We start from the raw sequence: 26,707 nt of genomic DNA, 5'->3' as shown, positions 1-26,707 counted from the left end.
AGCTAAAATTAACCCTAGATGCTCCCTACATGCTCCCTAATTAACCCCTTCACTGCTGGGCATAATACATGTGTGATGCGCAGTGGCATTTAGCGGCCTTCTAATTACCAAAAAGCAACGCCAAAGTCATATATTTCTGCTATTTTTTAACAAAGGGGATCCCAGAGAAGCATTTACAACCATTTATGCCATAATTGCACAAGCTGTTTGTAAATAATTTCAGTGAGAAACCTAAAGTTTGTGAAAAAATTTGTGAAAAAGTGAACAATTTTTTTTTATTTGATCGCATTTGGCGGTGAAATGGTGGCATGAAATATACCAAAATGGGCCTAGATCAATACTTTGGGTTGTCTTCTAACAAAAAATATATACATGTCAAGGGATATTCAGGGATTCCTGACAGATATCAGGGTTCCAATGTAACTAGCGCTCATTTTGGAAAAAAAATGGTTTGGAAATAGTAAAGTGCTACTTGTATTTATGGACCTATAACTTACAAAAAAAGCAAAGAACATGTAAACATTGGGTATTTCTAAGCTCAGGACAAAATTTAGTAACTATTTAGCATAGGTGTTTTTTGGTGATTGGAGATGTGTAACAGATTGTGGGGGTCAAAGTTAGAAAAAGTGTGTTTTTTTCCATGTTTTCATCATATTTTATAATTTTTTATAGTAAATTATAAGATATGATGAAAATAATGGTATCTTTAGAAAGTCCATTTAATGGCGAGAAAAACGGTATATAATATGTGTGGGTACAGTAAATGAGTAAGAGGGAAATTACAGCTAAACACAAACACCGCAGAAATGTAAAAATAGCCCTGGTCCTTTAGGGAAAGAAATTGAAAAATTGCCTTGTCCTTAAGGGGTTAAGAACAAGAAAGCTGCAAAATGTATAGTTTTCAAAATGATTGTCTATAGGTTGTTTGTTACATTAAAGTTGACTTAAAAAAAAGGATAAAAAAAAAGGTGGAGGTCACGTGTTTCCTGTCTAGCGTAGAGCTCCAGTCTGCAGCTTAGACCCTTCTCAACTTTCCACATAACACCGGGGGTGGTGACAAGGGAGTAGGGCGGGTCAGTCAGGCGACGCTATGCTCAGTGAAAGGCGAGCAAGACCTGAGATTTGCTGGGATAGGCTGATTATGATCGTATGCGAGAGGAGGGAAGTTTGAATCCCTGGCCTGTTGTTATCAATTCCGGGTGCAGCAGCTGTCACCCTCATACAAAAAAAACCCGAAATCAGCTCTTGTTAACCCCTAGAATTACCCTTTGTCCTCATGGGTAAAATCAGCAGTTTACTCATAATGGGTTAATATATTCGCTGTCCGAGTAATCGGGACAGGCTACCTGTACACTGGTCCAGGGGTCGGTCATGGCCCTTTAACTCCAGGATGGCGGCTTTGGCTCTGATGTTGTGTGAGGCTGTAGAGAATGAAGATTCAAAGTACGTGTGCTCATATCTTACCTCTGCCTTTATATTCTTATTTGTCTCATAATAAACTCGATTTCTTCTATTCTGAACATCTTTCCCCCTACTTAGCGTAATGTCCCACTTTAGGCTGTTCTTAAATTACGTTAAAATGTAATAAATGGTAATAAGTAATCATCCTACCTCGATTCCATTGTTACCCCCAAGCATATAACAGAAGCAGGATTAGTCTGGGCATGTATGTGCGGCTGTGTTTGCCCAAGCTTTTGTGACTGACTTTGCGAAGCATAGACACAGGTACAGTTTATATACGAACAAGAAATATGTGTATTAATTAATACTGAGAAGTAGTTTCTCATAATTATAGAAACTATCTATATATACAGTGTATCATCTTTTGTACTGGTTGCCACACTGTTTATGTAATACAAACAGAACTTCAGACTACCTATTCTTTTATTTTATTGTTGTTTTTAAAGATACATTAAAGTAAAAAATAAACTTTCATGGTTCAGAAAGAGCATTGCATTTTAAGAACCCTTTGAATTTTTTTTTTATTGTCAGGTTGCCTTTGTTCTCTTGGAATCCTTTGTTGAAATGCATACCTAGGTAGGCTCAGGTGCAGCAGTACTTTAATGGGGGCTAACTTGTGATTGGTGGCTGTACACATATAACTGCTTGTGCATGACTGTCCTCACCCCAGTTGGACAAGTCCAGGGGGATAGAAAACCACCAGCTAAGAGTTGGTGTATAGGTTAAGAAGCAGTGTTCTAATGACAGATGCTTCTTAAAGTGATGGTAAACCTGAGCGTTTAAAAAACGCTAGAATTTACCATCACTAAAAATAAACTGTAGTTTCAGTCATCACTTATTAAAACGAGTGCTAAACTTACCCTGTCTGTGCCATGGCAGCTCGCTAAAGTCACAGCCTCCGGCTGCCTACAGCACAGCGCTCTTTACCAATAAGGTGACGTTTCCACCACTAAACCAATAGCCGTGCTAGGATACAGAACACTGTCAAATGACACGCACGACTATTGGTTTAGAAGTGTAAACGTCACCTCGTTGAAGAAGAGCGCTATGCCGTGGTCAGCCGTAGGCTCTAACTTTAGCAAAGTGCCACAGAACAGACACCTTTTTTAGCACTTTTTTTTATTTTTTTAAATAAGGGATAACTGAAACTACAGTTTATTTGTAGTGATGGTAAATCCTAGTGTTTTTTAAACGCTCAGATTTACCATCACTTTAACTATTGGCTGCAGGCCTGCAGCCGTAGTCACTCAAAAGTTGCATTTCCAACTTCTTAAAGGGAGCCCTATGCGTTTTTTTTAGGGGTTAAACACATACAAGTATTTTATTATTGCTCTATTGCTTGCATATAGCACATTAGGGAATTTTCTTTTTGCAATTTTTATTTTCTTTTTAAAGCTTGTCCCCAACCCCAGATAGTTGTTGTTATATGAATTATAAATAATTTGTATCTTACTTGAAACTCAGCACATATTTTTCAATACCTTACATTAGACCAAGAAAATAAAATCTGTGTTGTTCACAACAATATTCATCTAAATGGCTGTCTGCAAGATGGATAGAACCGGTACAAATACCATCTTAGTACAGTTATAGTTTGGTGCTAGTTCTGATTTTAATACCAAGATAATTTGCCTGGCAAACAATAACATTTGGGAGCCCTATAGTTGCCCACAAAGATAAATATCAAAGGTGCAGTGGGTATTAGTGGTTGGGACCTCATCTTTTAATCGCACATATCTGTCCTTTACTCATCTCTATACTATTCATAGAACAGTGTTTCTCAACCTTTTTGTAGCAAGTACCCTACAGGTTTACGTTTTTTGCTCCAAGTACCCAGTTGCAGCATGTAAACATTATTAGGTTAAAAATAAAAGAAGCAGGTGTGCATATCCCAGAACGTGTGAAATTTCTATCATCTATAATACGGTTTTCAAAAATTTATTTTAACCCCTTCATGTTGGTACTATAGTGTTAAAATCAGAAAGAAAGAAAGTTCTGATGTAAACACTATTAGTAAAAATGAAATCACTGGATTTCAAGGCCGAGATCAGATCATGGGGGACTGCCTATGCTGCGCCCCCAGGCCAATTTTTCATTTTGTCAAAAGGGGAAGCTGCAGGACATCGTATATGGTAGGACGTTCCATAACTTCCTAACAGCGTTAAAGTGAAAGTACATTTTATATGTTGTGATTATAAGTTTAGTCTAATACAGTGCCTAACATTGTAGTCGCTAACTTCATTTTGTAGGAAGTATAACAGAACTTATATAAAATATATGTTTACAACTGCTGTTTTTTATTTGCTTCCTCCTCCCCCTCGCTTTCTTCCGGCTTTCTGTATAGAAAATATTTCTGCGTTCACAACCAACGTTTGCGTATGTAAGCGTGCGCGTTCTCGTATTTGCCAAGCTATGCGCATGCGCTAAGTGACTATCTCCGCTCCGATACATCCATAACATCGATGATGAGCGATATGGAATTCCCTTTGCAAATGGGCATGCGGCTGTCGGGAACGCGCTTGTTGAGTGACTTCAAGTTTCAGCATTCACGCATGCGCACTATAACAAGTGGGAGGTTATCCTGGCAATTTAGACGCCAATGGGGGAATCAATCCGTTCGATACGGATTAAATTGTCACGCGTGCAATAAAAAAAAATTGGGTGGCAGGTGGAGGTACGGCGGTAGTCTTCGGCAAAAGAAAAAGGCAATAACAATAGTTATAAAGCGATTGAAAAGAATTGATGAATAAAAGTACACTTTATTTTTCATATATATTAGATAGCAAACGAACAATGACTGTAACTTCCACTTTAAATCCCAGCGCTGTTATGGTGGCATGAAACATCCTAAGGGTGTGAAGAGGTTAATTAATGCAAATGCTACAAATTGTTGGCTATATTAGAGCAACAAATAATAATTTAAAAGAAACTTAAACAAAACACACACACACCTTTTTAATGTTGTGCTACCTATATTAGAAAAAATATGAGGGAAGTAATATTAATGTTAACACATTTGTACATCTAACCATCACATACACAGCTCAGGCTCGTTTCTTTTTGGCATACTTGGATATTGAACACTTTACCTGGCACATTTTATCATTGCATATTTTCCTTGTGTTATTTTACTGTGACTCTATATCTGTCACATGCCTCCATTAAACCTTTCACAGTGATATACACTATACCTGGTACTTTCCCAATGACAAAACTGATTTAAGCATTGCTTAGAGTAATTTATATGGTTTTGCCTAAAATGTTAAAAATTATGAGTGCTAAATTTATATGGTGAGGTCATCTAAACTAAATAGTACATCACAGGGGCGTATTTTGGCCAAGGCAAACAAGGCACTTGCCTAGGGTGGCAGATTGAAAGGGGGCAGCACTTTTTTGTGGCTATATTTGTAAGAAGCTAACAGTTGTTTTAGAAGTATTCTACAGCTATATAATGGGAGATTTTGCCCAAAGAGCTTACATTCTATGGGGTATAATAAGAGACTGCCAATGGAGCTTACAGTTTCGAGGTAGCTCTGAAACTTTATTTTATTCAGCTAGCCATTGCCTTTAGCTTGTTGTCTTTCAACACGTAGTATTGTTTCAAGAAATCTGTGTTTGAGTTTTTTTTATATATATTGCAGATATAGATAGAGGTGTGTGTACATTTATTATGGAAATGCCATAAAAAAATTCACATTACCCCCTGATGAAAAAATGTTGCCAAAAAACGCCTACAATATTTGGGGGGGGGGGGCAGCAGAATTTTGAGTGCCTAGGGCAGCACAAAACCTAAATACGCCACTGGTACATCAACAATAAACAGAGCATCAAAGGTTCTGAATGATAAATGTAATAACAACAACGAGAGTAAAGCTGTTGTCTCTTGAGTCTAGTTTGATGAGTAAAATTTAGATTTTGGAATTTTAGAAGTCACTGGTATGTATTACATAAATGTAATCTTAAAGGGACAGGAGACTCCAAAATGTTCTTTTATGATTCAGATAGAACATACAATTTTAAACAACTTTCCAATTTACTTTTATTATCAAATTTGCTTCATTAGCTTGTTATCCTTTGCTGAAGGAACAGCATTGCACTACTGAGATGTAGCTGAACAGATCTAGTTAGCCAATCACAAGTGAGAAATTTGTGCAGGCACCAATCAACTAACTTCCACTAGTATAGGATATTTGCATATTCTTTTTTTAACAAAGGATACCAAGAGAACAAAGCATATTTGAAAATAGAAGTAAATTTAAGTGTCTTAAAATGGCATGCTCTATCAGAATCATGCAAGTTTAATTTTGACTTTTCTATCCCTTTAACACATCATGTAGATGTTTAAACTCTTCATCTTGCATTTTTCTTTTTTTAATTAGTCTGTTTTATCTATCTTTATTTTTTATCTATTTTATTTTTTACCTTTTTTAGCCAGCACTTTAGAATTTGACAGAGCTATACAAATAAATACATAATAGGAAAATGCAATTCTCTATTTCAGCATAAGTCAGCAGTAGTATACTGACATCTACTGTTCACTTAAAAAACAGCAATAACAATGGTTATCCTTTTATCTGAAATAATTATATTCTTGTAGCATTCAAACTATTCATTATCCAGCACTGTGGGTTTCTATGTATATTGGTAAACTTTGAGATACAGTTTTTCTTCTATTCTAGATAATGGAGTCCAAAAGAATGTGGGTCTTAAAATAATGTAAATATGTTTTTAACCACCATATAGTATAGGTAAATTTACTAAGATGTATTATCATGGTACCTCATACACTGTCGGGAATCAAGCCCCTCTTAGTGCTAAGAAATTATCTATGCTGGTTCTCAACAACTTGTCTATTATTTTTGCATATATTTATTTAGTTTATTAACTGTGATTACCATAAAATATTTTATATAATAGAATACAACAACCATATGTTTAACATAATTACAATAGTTTGCACCCGTGGTAAGAAAACAATTATACATTAAAATAATCAAAAAAGAAAGCTAAAAACATTTCAATCACATTCAGTGTTCGCCACAGAAAATTTTGCCAGCCGGGTGGTATTATGAAGTAATACAGGTAATGCTTTGCAATATAATAACATTTTCTTTTATTTATAAATGATACTTAAAGTGAAACTCAGTCCTAGCATTTGTGAAACGCTAGGATTGACCATTGAAACAAATAAAGGGGAGTTTCATTCATGAAGTATAAAATACTTCATGCTGAAAGCTCCTTTATTTGTTTCAAGTGTTGCTGCACTAAGCTGCTCAGGCAGCCCACGGCAGAACGCTATTTTGCAAAGAGGTGACGTTTCCACCTCTTAACAAATAGTGTGAGTGAAATCCGGCTCCACAGGGAGACCAGCCAGATTTCATGCATGGCTATTGGCTAAGAGGTAAAAAAAAAGAGTCACCTCTTAGCAAAACAGCAATCTGCCGTGGGCTGCCTGAGCAGCTCAGTGCGGCAACTCTTGAAACAGAGGAGCTTTCAGCGTGAAATATTAATGAAAGTCCCCTGTATTTGTATCAATGCTCAATCCTAGAGTTTCACAAACCCTAGGACTGACTTTCACTTTAAGCTAACCAATGCACAAAATAATTTCATGATTTAACATGTTGATTTAATGATAAATTGTGAAAATAAAAAAAATATAATGGTAACTTAATATTGGTTTCAATTTTAGCCTGGTGGTCAGTAAAATTTGCTGGGTGGTGTGCCCAATAAATAGATCATGGGAGACCACTGACATTGATATCAAATACAATTAAACAAATGATACTGTGAAGCAAAATATCTCATTACGGACCACTTTCATTGAAGAAGAAAAAAAATTAACTAACCTCATGTGCTGAATGAGAGACAATTTTATTTTTCTTTAATTTTTTTAAACCATTCTCTGTCCTGTATATGATTAGCTACATACTGTTACCTGAAGATTATGTCCATAGGAAGTATTTTCTGTTGACATTTGTGAGTTTTTGTTTTTTCTCGTAAGGGAGGTAGAGACACTTCTGAAACATGGAGCTGATCCAAACTTGGTCTTATCCAACGGGATTGCAGCCACTCACCTGGCGGCTGGAAAGGAGAGCGAGTGCGCCCTCAGATGTCTGACATTGATCCTGCAGTACGGGGGGGATCCTAATGTCAGGTATACTTATTTATTGCAGTGTCACTGTATCACACAAGAGAAAATAAATATAATTTCTATAGTATACCATATAAAAAAGAAAAGAACTGCATTGTTTTATATATTTTTTTCTAATCTCTTTATGTTTTCTACTCCATGGGACTTAGAGCTAGATGATATAATCTTCGCCAGCTCAAACCTTTTTTGTCGCTGACACTCGCAGGGCTGCCCCGGTGCAATGATCGTAAAAAAGGGGCAGTCCGTGCGAGTTGCGAGATGGCTCCTATTAAAAGTATTAGAGCTCGCTGGTTAGGGAAACTTCGCTCCTTAGTGCGAAGTTATCAGGGAGCAGGGTGAGGGCTTTAAAATTAAAATCTTGCAGCCAATATAACTCACATTATGCTGCTTTCTGCTTATAGCATCTTACATTCGCCTATATTTTAGTATGCACTTATTTTTCTATTGGGGTTATAAGTGTTCGTATTGTTTTGAGAAAAGCTTGCCACCTTTTAGTTGGCGAGAAAAAACTGTGATATCTGCAGTGCGAAAATCTTTGTAGAATTAAGCTGGTATTAGTGAGACATTGTCATATACGCCCATGGAACGCCCATGTTTAGCCCATTTTACGAAAAAAAACTATTACGCTTTTTGTATTTATAAATTCAAATTTCTGTGATTTTTGCACATCCAGTGTACTACAATTACGATTTACGCTGTGCATATTTAATTTTATTTATTCCTGTGTAAATTATATACTAATTTTTCTTTTTTGTTAACATACATTTTTTGGTGAAGAATTTTGTTACGATTTTTGATGCACCTTAACAATAAAATTTTTCCCTGTTTATTTTTGTGTGAATGGCTCAAATATTTGTTTTGTATAATGTTTAAAATACAAATTTTGTTGTGCACATTTCATATGAAAATGCAGTATACGCCCCTTAGCGAGACACCCTGTTTTCAGGGTAAAAAATGGATTTAGATCATTCCACCAGGGAAATAGGACTGGCGAGCATTCATTAATAATCTCGCCAGCCCCGAGAGCTTTCAATCATCGAGCCCTTAGTCTTCCATTAATCTTAAATGCACAAACATTTAAGTTGTATGTTTCAAGTAGAGCATACAACAAAGAAAAATAAATCTAATAGAATCAAATTTTAAATTGTTCTTTTTCTTGGAATCTTTTTTTGAAACTTTCCTCCTTTCCATGACCCTATACCTATATAGACTTAAGACCGTGCACATGTCCATATAGCAGTGGTGCTTGCAACAGTGTATAACATTGTTACTAAAACTGTTGACATGAAGTGCTAAAGACATGAGGAAAGGAGCAACATTTCAAAAAGGAACACCAAAAAAAGGAAATATTTGATAATTGTGCACTGTCTGAATTATATAACAGTAATTTTGACTTTCATGTCCAATTAAATAACCTGTTAGTTTATATGAGAAGGTCAGTTTCCAGACTGATTGTACTGTTTGTTAAAGGAACTCTACATTTAAACTTTCCAATTTACTTCCATTATCAAATTGTGCAGTCTTTATATGCTCACACTTCCTGAGGCACCAGTTTCTTACTATTGTCAAGCGTTCACTATGCATTACATATGAGTCTGTGATAGGCTGAGGGCTGTCACATGATACAGGGGACACAGAAATCAAAGGAAACATTAAAATTTGTCAGAAAAAAATCTAATCAATTAAAATCCAAAGTAAGTGTTATTTCATTGTCTTTATGTTGTGAATTTGACTATGCAATTCTACTGTATTTAATGGTTAATTAAAGGGACAGTCTACACCAGAATTTTTATGGTTTTAAAAGTTAGATAATCCCTTTTATTACCCATTCCCCAGTTTTGCATAACCAACACAGTTATATTAATATACTTTTAACCTCTGTGATTATCTTGTATCTAAGCCTCTGCAAACTGCCCCTTTATTTCAGTCCTTTTGACAGACTTGCAGTTTAGCCAATCAGTGCCTGCTCCCAGATAACTTCACGTGCATGAGGACAGTGTTATCTATATGAAACACATGAACTAACACCCTCTAGTTGTGAAAAACTTAAAATGCATTCTAAAAAGAGGTGGCCTTCAAGGTCTAAGAAATTAGCATATGAACCTCCTAGGTTAAGCTTTCAACTAAGAATACCAAGAGAACAAAGCAAAATTGGTGATAAAAGTAAATTGGAAAATTGTTTAAAATTTCATGCCCTATCTGAATCATGAAAGTTTATTTTGGACTAGACTGTCCCTTTAAGTGATCTCAACAACTTTTCTGATTTTGTTTTCCAGATCCATAGAGGAGTTGACCCCTGTACATGTAGCTGCTTCATGGGGCTGTTACAAGGCTCTTGTCTTCTTGCTTCGTAAAGGTGGTGACCCCAGTCTACAAGATCAGGTTTGTAATTTTTTAATGCAAATAAAGCCAGGAATTTAAAAAAGTTTGCAAACGTATTGTTAGAATAATTTTCTATATCTTCATTGATTTAGGAAGGGAACACTGCTACAGATTTGGCATTAGAGGAGGGGAATCGGAGGTGCGTTGTAGCACTGCAAGAATATACAGAGAGAGAGCCAGAGAGTACTGGGCCAGAAGAGAACCATGGTAAAACCTATTGTTTTCATTACTACATATTCCTTGACTTCAACAGCTTACTTATTTTGGTGGTGTAAATTCAAAATGTTATGTTTGCTTTAATCTGTAAGCTATATGTTCTGACTTATATCATGCATAAAGATTCATTTTTGTATTCCGTGGTTAATGAAGAAGTCAGAATTCCTGGTGTGAACTGCAGAACATAAAGTATAAAAAGAAAAAAATAAATGATTTACACCTACACATAACAAATAATCTGTGTGCGGGGAGTGTACTAAATGCATATTCAAATCAGATCAGCAATGCACTACTGGGACCAAGTTAAACACATCTGGTAAGCCAATGACAAGAGGCACATGTGCATAACTACCAGACACCAACTAGCTCCTACCAGTGACGTGTGGTGAGGTCAGAGGCTGGTGAGGCACTAGATATGATACACCGGAGAAACACATATACTGCGGGCCGCAAGTACCTCCAACAGGGCAGGTTTTAATTATAGCTGAACTAGTGCATAGATTAAAAAATCAGCTGATGGGTGAGTGCAGGTTAGTAACCATGGTGTTACTGATCAGCTAATTATTTCACCTGTGAACAGGTTCAGCTATAATGAAAACCTGACTTGTTGGGGGTGTGCACATTATTAAACATAATTTAAATGTTAGAATATCTCACAGCATGAACCTTTGCTATCCATATAATGGTGTCTGATTTACTTATATAATTTTATTAAGCAATCTGCTAATGCTAATTTTTAGAGACCATAATTAAAATGTTAGAATATCTCACATGATGTGAGATATTCTAACATTTTAATTATGGTATCTAATAATAGCTGTTACTAGCATTAGCAGATTCACAGATGATATAAGTAAATCAGCCACCATTATATGGATAGCAAAGGTTCATGCTGTGAGATATTCTAACATCACAGCATGAACCGTCCTTTGATATCCATATAATGGTGGCTGCTTTACTTATATTATAATTTTATTAAGCAATGAAATCTGCCTGCTAAATGCATGCTAAAACTGTCTAACACTAACAGGCTCAGCTAAGAGTGCCTAAAACTTTAAAAAAGGCAATAAGAAAGGCATAGCATACTTTTTTGTAAAATTGCTGTTAATGGGCACTGGGTGTGGGCAGCTAAGCGCTCCGGAGTCCACTGTCCAGTGTCTACTAAACACCATTGGCAGCAAATGCCTGAGCCAGCAACATATACTTTAGCCCAGTCTCCTCTCCTCACTACTGCTTTTGGCAAGTTTCTTTTCCTCTGAGTTCTTTTTCTCATTATGATAGACTGAAGCAGAATCTTTTGAGCACAAGCAGACTGTATATAGAAATAATGTTTAACTTATCAAACATTAATTATTTTTTTATTTAATTAACTTAATTTTACATTTTTGTTCTGTCTTATTAAAGCTTTAATTGCAGTATTAAACATATATTTATTTTTCTCAGAGACAAAAGCTCTATAAAGTAAATATTTTTTCTCAGACTTGTCCAAATAACTTTCTAGTACACCGCTGCTGCATGTGATTGTTTCTGTACCCAGCTGTTATTTACAAAATAACATTAACTGCTTCTTACATTAGATTTTATGACTGGTGCAGGCGGCTTCTCTCTATCATTGATGACCAAAAAAAAACAATGGTCGGTCCACAGCACCATAGTAAAAGTTCACTTTATTGGAAACAGATTAAAATGAAAAAAGTGACGTTTCGGAGTTGCCCCCTTAATCATACAATTTCTGCAATCTTTTAAGAAACAACTTTTAAAGGCATATTCGCGCCAGATACTCCATTTCTTAGCATCTACTGCCATCTACTGGATTCTATAGGTAACTGTGGCTATACAAACAATCGCCTAGATTATGAGTCTTGCGTTAGCCTTAAAAAGCAGTGTTGAGGGGTCCCAACGCTGTTTTTTAACGCCCGCTGGTATTACGAGTCAGGCACGTACAGGTGTACCGCTCACTTTTTCCCCCGCAATTTTCACATACCGCAAATCCCCTTACGTCAATTGCGTATCCTATCTTTTTAATGGGATTTTCCTAATGCCGGTATTACGATTGTTTAAAAAAGTGAGCGGTACAGCCTCTCCTGTCAAGACTCCTACTGCATTTAAAAGTCAGTAGTTAAAAGTTTTATGGGCTAACGCCGTAACATAAAACTCTTAACTAAAGTGCTAAAAAGTACAATAACGCCCATAAACTACCTATTAACCCCTAAACCGAGCCCCCCCCCCCCCACATCGCAAACACTTCAATAAAAATTTTAACCCCTAATCTGCCGACCGGATATCGCTGCCACTTTAATAAATATATTAACCCCTAAACCGCTGCACTCCCGCCTCACAAACACTAGTTGAATATTATTAACACCTAATCTGCTGTCCCTAACATCGCCGACACCTATCTACATTTATTAACCCCTAATCTGCCGCCCCCAACGTCGCCACTACTATATTAAATTTATTAACCCCTAAACATAACCCTAACACCCCCTAACCTAAATATAAATCTAAATAAATTTACTATAATTAACTAAATTATTCCTATTTAAAACTAAATACTTACTTGTAAATAAACCCTAAGATAGCTACAATATAACAGTTACATTGTAGCCATCTTAGGGTTTATATTTATTTTACAGGCAACTTTGTATTTATTTTAACTAGGTACAATAGTTATTAAATAGTTATTAATTATTTAATAGCTACCTAGTTAAAATAAGTACAAATTTAATCCTAACCTAAATTACAATTAAACCTAACACTACACTATCATTAAATTAATTACATAAACAAACTACAATTAACTACTATTAAATAAACTAAAGTACAAAAAAAAACACTAAATTACAGAAAATAAAAAAATAATTACAATTTTTTTAAGCTAATTACACCTTATCTAATCCCCCCAAAATAATAAAATTCCCTACCCTATACTAAATTATAAATAGCCCTTAAAAGGGCCTTTTGCGGGGCATTGCCCCAAAGTAATCAGCTCTTTTACCTGTAAAAAAAAAATACAATACCCCCCCCAACATTAAAACCCACCACCCACACACCCAACCCTACTCTAAAACCCACCCAATCCCCCCTTAATAAAACCTAACTCTACCCCCTTGAAGATCACCCTACCTTGAGACTTCTTCATCCAGCCCGGGCACAAGTGGACCTCCAGAGGGGCAGAAGTCTTCATCCAATCCGGCCAGAAGAGGACATACAGACCGGCAGAAGTCTTCATCCAGGCGGCATATTCTATCTTCTTCCAACCCGGAACAGAGCGGGTCCATCTTGAAGACATCCGACGCGGAGCATCCTCTTCCATCCGACGGCGACTGAAGAATGAAGGTTCCTTTAAGTGACGTCATCCAAGATGGCGTCCCTTCAATTCCGATTGGCTGATAGAATCCTATCAGCCAATCGGAATTAAGGTAGGAAAAATCCTATTGTCTGATGCAATCAGCCAATAGGATTGCGCTTGCATTCTATTGGCTGTTACAATCAGCCAATAGAATGTGAGCTCAATCCTATTGGCTGATTGCATCAGCCAATAGGATTTACCTACCTTAATTCCGATTGTGGGGGGTATTGTATTTTTTTTTTTTTTACAGGTAAAAGAGCTGATTAATTTTGGGCAATGCCCCGTAAAAGGCCCTTTTAAGGGCTATTTGTAATTTAGTATAGGGTAGGGAATTTTATTATTTGGGGGGGCCTTTTTATTTATTTTTTTAAAATTTTTTTTTTTTGAAAAAGCTTTATTTTGTCAAGTACAATAACATATCCAAGATAACAAAGTTACAACTTAAGTCACAAGACCTTTAGAAGCACCCCATCTGCAACAACGGAGATGCTCGACAGTCTCTTTTAGTTCATATTACTGTTTTGTTATACATTTAACACATATGCATTATCGTCCAGTTGCACTTGTGTATCGTTGATGTTCTTGACTGTGGACTGGGAAGTCCCCAGCCATTATTTATGTCCATTACTATGTTATCAGATAATTATACAGTTCTCATCAGGTTTGCAACACATTATTACCATGCTCTACAACCTACTTTACACATACAGTTGTAGGTGCGTATGAACCTGATGTGGTTACCGAACCAGCAACCAAGGGTAGATGGGAAAGGGGTCGGGATATGGCTTGGGTAGATGAGAGAATGGGATAGAGTAGACATTTATGGGAGGGGTGGGGTGTAAGTTGGGGAAGAGAGAAGAAGAAAAGAAAAGAAAAAAAAAAAAGGGAGGGGGGAGGGTGGGGACCACTAGGGGTGGCAATGGCGAAGTGGGGCCAACTCATTACGGGCCTGTGATTATTTTTCTGGGTACTCCGGGGTCTATTAGAAACCCTTGCCCTCCCACGTCAGCAACATCATTTCGTGTATGCCGATTTTGCCAGTTCTGAGGAAGTGGTATCTTTCAAGGCGGATCAATTCTTCCACCCTGAGTTTCCATTCTTGCAAGTTGGGTGCGCGCTGTTTTTTCCATAACGTATAAGCCCCTTTGCCCCATTTAACATTAACAAAAACAGGAGGTACTTCTCCTCTCCTGCTATCTTAGGTAGGTCATAATATATTAGGTACGACGCTTTGGGCGGAATTATGATCTTAAGTATTCTGCTCATTTCGCCAAACACTTCCCCCCATAATGGGCGGATAAGTGGACAAGTCCACCATATGTGAAGATATGTTCCCCCCTCACCGCAGCCCCTCCAGCACCCCCCTCTCGTGTGTGGGTAGATTTTTTGAAGTCTTTGTGGAGTCAGATACCATCTACTCAGGAATTTGTAATGCATCTCCTGAATTCGCGTGGAGACTGACTCCCTCTTGGCTCTGTCAAAGATTTTGGTCCAGTCCTTGAGGTCTATGTCTAAGTTTAATTCAGAGTGCCAGGCCTCTGTGTAAGTCGGCAGAGCTGCTGTTTCTCCAGTCAGTAGGAGTCTGTAGAGCTGAGAAATTAGGTGCCTGGGGGCCTGGGTCGCAGTGCATAGTGCCTCGAATAGGGTCCTGTCCCTTGTTAAGTCTGGTCTATTTTTGTGCGTGCTAAAAAAGTGTGTGAGCTGTGCTACTCTGAACCAGGACACAAAAATGTCCGGCCTTAATTCAGCTAGGTCACTTTGGCATTTGAGTCTGTGTTGATGAGTAAGGTTGAAAAATGCTGCCTCTGCCAGTGTGTATGGGGTTTTGTAGGAGCTGAGCTCCTTTCCCGTACCCATGTCTGGGTTTTCCTGAGCTGGAGTCACCGGTGAAGTTGGAGTGGAGACGTGGGGCGCTCCCCCGACCAGTCTGTCCCACACCCTAAACACTTCTGCAGTAAGAGGGTATTGAGCAATGCTTGTTGGGCGATTTTTGATCGTTATCCAGACAAGCGCCCCCACGTTCCCCCTCTGCAGAATCTCTCTGTCCACCTGAATCCAGGCTTTGTTTGTTGAGTTATGGCACCATTCAACCAGTCTCTGTAGACATATTGCCCTAAGGTACTCTGCAAGTTTCGGGACACCTAGACTACCTCTGTCTCGAGGGAAGTACATGGTATCTTTACGAATTCTCGGTTTTTGTCCATTCCATATGTAGGTCTCAATCGCGGTTTGTATGTGGTGAATTTGGTGAGAGGTGGGCCATACCGGGACAGTCTGCATAATATAAAGAACTCTTGGTAGGATATTCATTTTGACTACCCCAATCCGGCCCAGCCACAAAATTGTTTTGTTTCTCCAACTAGTTAGGTCTCTTGTTACATCATCCGCTATTCATCTGTAGTTAGTCTCTACTGTGTCTGTGATAGAGGGCATGAGCGTAATCCCGAGGTATTTTATGGACATCTGTGCTATTTTGATCGGGCAGGTAGACCCAAGGGCTTCAAAGCGCTCATGGTCCTCTGTGATGTTTAGGATCTCCGATTTCGCGGGATTTAGCAAAAAGTTTGACACTTTCCCGAATTCAGAGAACTCTATCAGGACTTCCCGAAGCGAATTTGATGTATCCGACAACGTCAGGAGGACATCATCGGCGTACATTGCTAATTTATGCTCATAGTCGCCGACTACTATTCCTTTTATTAAAGGGTTGCTTCTGATTTTCTCCACCAAGACCTCCATAACTAGCGCAAACAAGAGGGGCGAGAGCGGGCAGCCCTGCCTAGTCCCGTTTTTTATCATGAATGACTCAGATAAGGTTCCGTTGACTCTCACTCTGGCGTTTGGCACAGAGTAGAGCGACATTACTGTGTTTACCATCTTAGGGCCGAACTCAAACTTATCCAGGGTGTGTCTCATAAATGACCAATCAACCCTATCAAACGCCTTTTCAGCGTCCGTTGTGACTAAGGCTAGGGGCTTCTGGTTGTTCTGCGCAAAAGTAATTAATTGCAGAACCTTGAGCGTGTTGTCTCTCGCTTCGCCCGCTGGCACAAATCCGACCTGGTCCGCGGAGACCAATCCGGGAGGTATCCGTTGAGGCGGTTGGCCAGAACCCTGGCAAGTATCTTAACGTCAGAGTTTAGCAGGGAGATCGGTCTGTAGCTTTCTGGTCTGTTAAGTGGTTTCCCTGCTTTGGGGATCACCACTATGTGAGCTTCAAGCATAGTGTGCGCAGGGCGGGCGCCAGTATGTGCGCAAATATTTTGTAATATCTGGTGCCAAAGCCGTCTGGGCCCGGGCTTTTCCCCGTCTGGAGATCTTTTATTGCTTTTTGCACTTCATCTACTGCGATGGGAGATTCAAGTGCTTCTCTCTCCTGGTCTGAGAGACCAGGAAGCTTCACCTCTCCAGTATATCTGAGGAGGTCCTCCTCCGTATGTGCTCCCTGTGGAGCAGCCCCTTCCGCCCCGCGCCTCCCCTGAATGTCGTACAGAGCTTCGTAGTATTCACTAAAAACGTCTGCAACAGATTTCCCGTCATTTTCCTTGACCTCCCCTTCCCGGTATAAGGAGAAAGAAGAAGTGGGTAGCAAGCGGGGGTGGGGGGGGTGTGAAGGGGAGGTGAGTTAGTCAATGAGTGAAAGGTATAGGGAGAGGGATGCGATTAGTATTGTAAGCAGTAGTCACAATAAGTAAATACAATACAATAAGTTCTCAAGCCAGTGGCTCAATTTAAGAGAAGAAAAAGAACCAGAAATTCAGGGGTAGTTATCCCTGAGTAAACACATTAAACATAAACTTTTAAACATTTTCATTTGAAACAGAACGCACTAAGTATAAATAAGATACATAAGACTAAACAGCTCTATATTCATAACCATGCAGCAAGGCTAGAGATGTTGCTATTACCTGATTCCCATGCTATGTGCTTGCAGGTGGGTGTTTCCGGAGGGAAGACTGCATATGAGATGTCTTGCCGCTAGGGTAGTTTTGATGGGGGACTGGGGTAGGGATTTTATGTTCTGATCTACGGGCTACACAGTCGGTAATGTGGCCTTATGGGACGTGACTAGTATGCCTGTGTTTCCCTTCTGGAAGGGGGAGCATGCGCAGGACAGTCACTGTGGGTGTAGGAGGATAAGGTGTGGATTTCCGTGCATAGTCTGGGGGGGTCGCATATGTCCAATGGGCACACGGATCTATGGTTCCTGCAGGATCGTCATGTTAACTTTAGATAACATGATGCGCTAGTGCCTCAGTCATATAGGGTGTATATCTTGTGCTTGCCGGTTTTAACTTGTACCCCTTTCTCCCCTGTGTGGGTTGCTATGTGAGTGGACTCTAATTTCCTGTCTCTTTTACCCCGTCATTGGGAGTGCATGATCCCCCTCTACCCCACAATTATGCCCCCGCACCCATCTCATAGCCCACCACAAAAGAACATTGTTCTCATTCTACAAGAGAGATCAGTATTTAAACATTTTCCTTTTCAGGTAACATATCGTAACTTTGAACTATTACAAACTTAACCTGTCAACATTAATTTAAACTTATCTGTGTGCAGCTGCAGGAGTCAGTCCACAATAAACTCAGTTCAGGCCATTTTTGGCCTGTTATCCATGTCAGACAGGCTAATCACTGCAATATGAAGCATCTGCTGCTCTCTTTGGTGCTTTCCTCAGCCTGGGCGGTTTCTGATCCCGTCTGGGCCCCCCTCTTGGGGGTCCTCCGGGTCTGCTGCTAGTTGACGTGGAGGTCTGATATCCAAGCCGAGAGCCTGGTTAAATGCATGCAGATCTTCCAGAGTTCTTAGGACATGAGAAGTGTTGTTCATGTTGGCTATCAAACACTTGGGGAATCCCCATCTGTATGAGATCCGTCTCTCCTTTAGGACAGATGTGATGAACCTTAAGTCCCTTCTTTTTTGCAGTGTTGTTGGACACAGGTCGGAGTAGACCTGCACGTCCGCTCCACGGAATTCGAGTGAATTTTTTGCTCTAGCAAGTCTCAGGACCAGTTCCTTGTCTTTAAAGGATAGAAATTTTAGGATAATGTCTCTGGGGGGAGCCCTATTGGGTGGCTTGGGCCTCAGAGCTCTATGAGCTCTCTCTATGGGAACTTCTAGTGCTGCTTCGTTGTTTTTGAGGTATTTGATGAAGTCCTGTATGTATCCCATCAGAGCAGGAGGATCTACATTTTCTGCAACACCACGCAATCTTATGTTATTCCTCCTGCTCCTGTTCTCAAGGTCCTCAATTCTGTCCATCATCGAATGGACCATACTTTCCTGAGCTTGGAATACGCTAGACTGATGCTGTAAATCTGAACAAATGGATTTCTGCTTTTCTTCTATGCCTGTAACTCTTTCTTCCACAGCTGAGATATCATTTTTAAGTTCCCCGAACATGGACTTAAAATCATTCATTGCCTCCTTTATATCTTCTTTTGAGGAGAGGTGCTTTATATCCTCCTTTGTGAGGAAATGATGATGCTGCATGCTCGACTCTGTGTCGTGAACCTGGGCCTGCACGTTATGCGTGCCCTGAGAGTTAGCAACGTGCATTGCCCTGCTCTGTTGCACACAGCGTCTGAGGGTATCAGGTAGTTTTCAATCGCTGTGTTTTGTGAGCCTTTTACAGGTTTAACACTTCTTTCCATGACATTGTAGGGATCTTCTCTCCGTCTTTAATATTGCAGGCAGAATGTCTATTTTTACATGTGCAGTTAGATATGATCTCTGAGTGCCTCTTTTGATTTTCTAATATTCCAGGGGGGTCTCTCCTTGTGTGGCCAACCAGGATTGCCTTTTGAAGGGAGCACTTCGTGTAAGTCTCTGCCCCAGTGAAGGAGCAATAAAGTGAGTTTCCAGACCAGTTCTGTGCTCAGGTCTCCTAGCCAGTGACCCCTCCCTGCGGGTTGCTGATGTCTGAACTGGGCCTTTGATGTTAGCGGCACAGCCTAGCTTTAGAAGTTCCTGACTGGGGTTCCCCCTTTTTTAATAAAGGCTGGTTCTCTGTGTTCCCACTCGCTAATCCTCCACCCCAGGTCAGTCTAGATGTGCTGTGGTGTGGACACCGATGCGTGTGAGTGTGCAGGGTTACCTTGTGGTTGCGGCCTATGAGTTGTCCATTTCCGGTGCTGCGAGTGCGTCGGCTTTTGTGTGCTCGTTTGGGGCCGGTGATGATGCCCGGGGAAGCACCTCCTGTACACCGCGCTTAGAGCCAGCTGGGGACACGGCTTTTCTTGTTCCTGTTGTCGGTACTCTGCGTGTTAGGTCTGTGGATGCTAGGCTGCTGGGTCCCGTTGAGGCCCTCCTCTCGTAACTTGCCTCTTTGTTTCGCCGCGATCCTCATGTGCAGCAAGTATAAAATTTAGTTGCCTTGGCCCCGTGGAGTATTTAGGGAGTCTTTGCGGCTGTTCTGTGTTGTTAGTGCGTTCTGCGTTAGTGTGTTTCACATCAGGGACTACAGAGCTCCGTTAGTGAGCAGCCATCTCTGATCGTGGCTAAGCTCCGCCCCCGGGGCTTTTTTATTTTATTAGGGGGATTAGATTAGGTGTAATTAGCTTTAAAAAATTGTAATTGTTTTCTTTCTTTCTGTAATTTAGTGTTTGGGTTTTTTTGTACTTTAGTTTATTTAATTTAATAGTAGTTAATTGTAGTTAATGTAATTAATTTAATGATAGTGTAGTGTTAGGTTTAATTGTAATTTAGGTTAGGATTTATTTTACAGGTAAATTTGTACTTATTTTAACTAGGTAGCTATTATATAGTTAATAACTATTTAATAACTATTGTACCTAGTTAAAATAAATACAAAGTTGCCTGTAAAATAAATATAAATCCTAAAATGGCTACAATGTAACTGTTAGTTATATTGTAGCTATCTTAGGGTTTATTTTATAGGTAAGTATTTAGTTTTAAATAGGAATAATTTAGTTAATTATAGTAATATTATTTAGATGTATTTAAATTATATTTAAGTTAGGGGGGTGTTAGGGTTAGGGTTAGACTTAGGTTTAGGGGTTAATAAATGTATTATAGTGGCGGCGGCAGATTAGGGGTTAATAAATTTAATATAGTTGCGGCGACGTTGGGGGGGCAGATTAGGGGTTAATAAATAAAATGTAGGGTTCGGCAATGTTGGGGGCATCAGATTAGGGGTTCATAAGTATAATGTAGGTGGTGACGGTGTCTGGATCGGCTGATTAGGGGTTAATATTATAATGTAGGTGGCAACGATGTTGGGGACGGTAGATTAGGGGTTAATAAGTGTAAGATTAGGGGTGTTTAGACTCGGGGTTCATGTTAGGATGTTAGGTGCAGACATAAAATGTGTTTCCCCATAGGAATCAATGGGGCTGCGTTTGGAGCTGAATACTGCTTTTTTGCAGGTGTTAGGTTTTTTTTAGCCGGCTCAGCCCCATTGTTTCCTATGTGGAAATCGTGCACGAGCACGTTTAGCCAGCTCACCGCTACCGTAAGCAGCGCTGGTATTGAGGTGAGATGTGGAGCTAAATTTTGCTCAACGCTCACTTTTCTGAGGCTAATGCCGGCTTGCAGAAAACTCGTAATACCAGCGTTGTCTTAAGTGAGCGGTGAGAAAAAAAGGCTCGTTAGCACCGCACACCATTACCGACAAAAACTTGTAATCTAGCCGAATGTATCTTAAAGGGACACTCAGGTTTTATTAAATTTTCATGATTCAGATAAAGCATGTAATTTTTAAACTACTTTCCAATTTACTTCCATTAAAAAATGTGCACAGTCTTTTATATTTACACTTTTTTTGAGTCACCAGCTCCTACTGAGCATGTGCAAGAACTCAGACTATACGTATATGAATTTGTGATTGGCTGATTGCTATCACATGGTACAGGGGGAGTGGAAATATACATAACTTTAAAATGTGTTAGAAAAGAATCTACTACTCATTTGAAATTCAGAGTAAATGCTATTGTATTGTCTTATCTTGCATTTGTTGATTATGCAAATCTGCTGTGTTTACTGGTCATTTAATGCCTTGCAATATAAATTCCTTTCCATATTAACTTCTTTTGTTGCCAGTCAACAAGTTATGCCAAAGATACTTATATACATTTAAAAACAATAATACACAATCTAATCAAATGCATACACTGATGGATATTTGCTCTTTTGTATGGTACATACTAGATACGGAGGTCTATAAATAAAAAATCATACCACATTAGAAAAATATAGTTAGATTGTAATCTTTATTCAGGCCCTTAGGTCTAAGCGTTTCCAGTCTATGTATCCATTACATCTCCCTCTCTTTGTTTGAGGAGTTTTTCCCTATCTAATCCACTTCTTTGGGGCCCTACCTGGTCAAATACTTGCCAACTTAGCTGGCTTATGTTATGTCCCTTATCAATAAAATGTGCTGATAGCGGTGCTTCTAAATTGCTGCATCTGATGTTTTACCTGTGCTGGCTCAATCTATCCCTTACTTTCCTAGTAGTTTCACCTAAGTAAATTAGAGAACAAGGGCATTTGATCAAATAGATCACAACTTTTGATTCACATGTAAAGAAATTGTTGATGGTAGGAAAGTAAAGGGATAGATTGGCCCAGCACAGGTCAAACATCAGATGCGGCAATTTAGAAGCACCCCTATCAGCACATTTTATTGATAAGGAACATAAGATTAGCCAGCTAAGGTGACAAGTAATTGACCCTGCCTCCTATTACTGCACGTCACTGGCTCCTACTAGTGCACTGCTGCTCCTGGGCATACCTAGGTATACATTTTGAAAAAGATTCATGGAGAACAAAGTAAATTTGATAGTAGATGTAAATTAGAACATTGTTTTTAAAATGTGACTTTCATGTCCCTTTAAAGGGACAGTATAAAGCAATTTTCATATAACTGCATGTAATAGACACTACTATAAAGAATAATATGCACAGATACTGATATAAAAATCCAGTATAAAACCGTTTAAAAACTTACTTAGAAGCTTCCAGTTTACAGGTTACTGGAACACCCACTGCAAGTGGTTCTATAGCAGACCCTCCCCCTTCCTCTGCATATGAAAAGACCCTTTACACAAACAGAGCAAGCTGGAGTAAATATAGGTCATTATTCTCCTAAAACTTTGGGGCTTAGTTAGGAGTCTGAAAATCAGAGCAATGTTATTTAAAAATAAGCAAAACTATCTATTTAAAAAAAACAAAAAACTGTATGGGCTATATAAATGGATCATCTACAAAACATTTATGTAAAGAAAAATCTAGTGTATTATGTCCGTTTTAACAATAAAAGCCTGAATAGGTTTGTAAAATACTTGGTTTAAAAAGTAAAAATGGAAGAAAGAGTACTGCTGTGCCTCAGTATTTCACATATACTTAGGGGCGTATTTTGGCCTACGCAAACAAGGCACTTGCCTAGGGAGGCAGTTTTTGGGGGGACAGCACTTATTGAGTCTCACTACACACACACACTCACTATACAGATACACACACACACACTCACCATATGCACACATGCACACTTGAACATTAACATTTACTTTGGAAATGCCATTAAAAAAGTCTTGTTACACCCCTAACCAAAAAATAGGGCAGCACAAAACCTAAATACGCCACTGCATGTACTATTAAGCACATTATTGAATCAATATATACAGATCAATAAAAAATGTGGGTTCAGTGTCAGTTACATATTTCTGTGGTTGTCTCATCACTTACAAACCACCACAAAATATTCCCTAATACAATGCCTACTGATGCCTATTAACACTCGCACAGTTATGTGTTGTGTTAAAAGTATAAGGTATGGTCACACTCTATACTTATTGTGGTAAGCCAAATAATTATTGACACTGGGTAGGTCAGTGCAACGAAAAAAATATATCCATAATCTAAATCTGCTATCAAGATTATTATAACAAAAGGGCAGGCAGTACATACCCCTGTCAAGCATTTTGGCATTCTGCTTTGTGTGAGCGTTAAAGGGACATGAAACCCAAATTGTTTTTCATGATTGTCAAAAAGCATACCTAGGTAGGCTTAGGATCTGGGTTCTAGCTGCTGATTGTGGGCTGCATATTTATGCTTGTTTTCATTAGCTTACTGATTGCTGTGTTCAGGTAGCTCTCAGTAGTTCATTGCTGTTCCTTCAATAAAGGATACCAAGATAATTAAGCAAAATTGATCATAGAAATACATTGGAAAGTTGTATACTCTATCTGAATCATTAAATAATGTTGAGTTTCATGTGTCTTAAAAGGCTTTAATACTTAAAAATATTATTTTGAAAATGTTACTACAACAAATGTAACTGTTTTATATCCGCTTATTTCTTCTGCAATGCATTGTAAGTGACTGACAGTCTTTAATATTTTTCCTCAGGTTACTATAAAGATGACTCTTCTCTTCCTGATGACATCACACAAATGAGTAGCATTTCTCTCCTTTTGGAGTCTTCCTATGATAACTCTCCATTTAGCAGTACTAGACTCTCCCCATTTGCTCCACCTCCGAAGAATGTGCTTGCAAGAAAGGGCATGGATTATGCTGTAATGGGAAGTCACATGTACCTGGGAAGCTGTGGTGTGACCATGAGTTCAGAAAGGAAAGAAATTCATACACTGGTAGCTCATGATTCAGACCCAAATGTTTGTCCAAAAAATGCTCACAATAAAAGCTGTAATTACAAACTAGATCCTTCCATGGTAATGTCTAGCAAACCTATATTGCATGCCAGTCACAGCACTGAAAACTCTAATAGTAAACCTGATGCTGACGTAATCTGTGTAGAGATTCCATATTGTAAGGCTGAACTTTATACACAGTCCAAAACTTCAATACATGGACATATTTGTAGCTTACCTGTAGATTACACTGAACCTCTTTCCCACACAGATAACAGTCCATGCAGTTTGAAATCCACAGAAAAGGGCAATCTGGACATCTTGACAGATGGCATAATCCCTCAGGCTATTAAAGAAAGCATGGATGGGTTGGATGTAACATCACCAGATCATGTTTACGTGTTCAGCAGAGATTCGGTCGCCAAAGATGAGGATTTAGAGAAGACATTGGCTATCCAACCACTTGATGAAAATGCAGACTTAGAAGAGCAGAATGTGAGTTCTAGTAGCAAATATAACAGTTGTGAGAGTGATTGTTATACCAGCATGGCGGAAAGTCCCAGCAGAAGTGAAAAACAGGATGAAAACTTGGAAGATGAAACCACAATCAATAATAAAACCAATTGGTCTGAAATCCAATTGGTGAAATGGGCAAATTCCCAAGCGCAGGCCTGCAGGACTACAAACGTAAAAGTGTCGTTGCTAGAAAATGTAAAATCTCCCTCTAAAAAAATGGAGGCAGAAGTATCAGCTGTAGATAATAGGGAATGTTCTGATATATCTACAGAGCCACTAAAGGAATGTAAGGAAGAGACAAGCCGTCAATATATTGTTGGAGTAAGACAAACACAGTCTATTGGGCAAGAATATAATAACAGCATAACAGAGACATTGGGTATAGTAGAATCTTCTAGTCTTTCTCCAAATGAACTTTGTGATAATGGTCATGGGAATGACAATCAGAATCTGAAAGATCAACTGAGAAAGCTATTGTTGGCAACCAAGGCTTGCAAACAAAATATTTCATTGTGTGACAAGCAGTATATGGGGGGAAATTCAAGGAATGTCTCAGCATTGGTCTCAGACACACAAGATATTGTTTTTGTGAGCAGTGAGAGAAAACTGGCACATAAACAAGATCAGATGTATAATCTGCACAGTAAAACTACAGAGCCTTTGACAAGTTTACAGTCTAGCCCAACCTACTCCAGTGACACCCTTAACACCCAGCAAATATTTGTAGTGCCGGTAGAAAGAACAGACACTCCACTAAATGATGAGCTAAAAAATATGATGATGTCCACAAAGATTGTCCAGTCCCCATCCATTCTAGATCAGATGACCAGCCACTCTTTTGTTACTCCCCGCACAAAAAGCCGCCTCCTTTCCTCAAACTCCCGTCATAATAACACCTCCCTTTTTGATGACACGGTAGATATGCCAAAACGAGGAAGGCGAATTAGGAGCCCAGATGGAGCAGCACATTCTCCACACCAAACAAATGCTGTGCATTCCAGGAAAAAACTTTTTCCCTCAGATGTTGCCACTGAGCAGACCCAGTCTTCTGACTCATCTCTTAGTTGGGAGTTGTCAGACAAATCCAACATAATGAAAGCAGCCTCCAATAATTCAAGTACTCTAACTTCTGAACTAATACAGACGCATCTCAATAGATTCAACGAACAAGATGTTAACATAAGCAATTTTCTTACTGATGACCTATCCTCAGACATGGACAGGTCTAAGCCCACTTCTCGTTACCATGAAATTCCTGACCCTGTAAAATCTGAAAACACGTGGCTAACAGAGGATGGGGAAAGCAGTGGAGATACCATCATTGGTTCTAATATTGCACTTGATAAGTCCTTATCTAAGCCTCTTGTTAATGGCTCATTCCTTCACAGCACATGCTTGGAAAATCCACCCGAAAAAGCTACAGATTTCACAAGAATTCCACGTTACAGTTTTAGTAGACTGTCCTGTATTCTTAGGCATCCTGAAAATGATCCTTGCTCAAGCCATATACTTACTGTGCATGACTCTTGTGTTCAAGATGTGCCACTTTCTCCTGGTGGACGACCAATGAATGAGAGTCATACCGAGCCTATGGAGTATCTGTATATAGACACAGATGAAGGTCACACACTTATAGAGAGGCATGTCCCATGCAGGGATAGTTCTTCTACTGACATTTCAGAGAGCTCTGACAACACTATTATTTATGACTGGAGAGACTATAAAAGTACCAGTCAAAAAATAAATAAGGTACCATCTTCTAATCGTGTGGCTGTAGAACTCTACAGACTGTCCAATGATGAAATTGCTAGACGGCTCAGGGAGCTGGGGGAAAAACCTGGAGCAATAACTAGCCAGACAAGAAAAACGTACATTTCTCTTCTAGACAAGCGGATAAAGGAATCTCTTAATCGGGGATACAGTGGAAGCACAGGTGAGATTCGTGCGTCATAGCTAAACTAAAAATTCACATTGAATGATATAGCTTTCTAAGCAAATGAGAAATATATATTTAGT

General features: G+C 39.0%; 1 protein-coding gene across 1 annotated transcript in view; it reads left to right on the top strand.

Annotated features, from left to right (window-relative positions):
• The first annotated feature begins 1,195 nt into the window (after positions 1-1,195).
• ANKLE1 (ankyrin repeat and LEM domain containing 1) overlaps positions 1,196-26,707 on the top strand; it is an 86,580-nt gene continuing 61,068 nt past the window's right edge. Inside the window, exons 1-5 of the mRNA XM_053702931.1 lie at positions 1,196-1,443; positions 7,463-7,615; positions 9,889-9,994; positions 10,087-10,201; positions 23,934-26,624. Coding sequence (XP_053558906.1) covers positions 1,391-1,443; positions 7,463-7,615; positions 9,889-9,994; positions 10,087-10,201; positions 23,934-26,624 — 3,118 coding nt within the window. The 5' untranslated portion in view covers positions 1,196-1,390. The remainder of the gene's footprint in view (positions 1,444-7,462; positions 7,616-9,888; positions 9,995-10,086; positions 10,202-23,933; positions 26,625-26,707) is intronic.

This window comes from Bombina bombina, chromosome 2 (assembly GCF_027579735.1).
Source record: "Bombina bombina isolate aBomBom1 chromosome 2, aBomBom1.pri, whole genome shotgun sequence".
In the NCBI taxonomy this organism is placed as follows: domain Eukaryota; kingdom Metazoa; phylum Chordata; class Amphibia; order Anura; family Bombinatoridae; genus Bombina; species Bombina bombina.
Note: the sequence above shows the minus strand (reverse complement) of the source record. Positions and strands in the feature narration are given on the sequence as shown.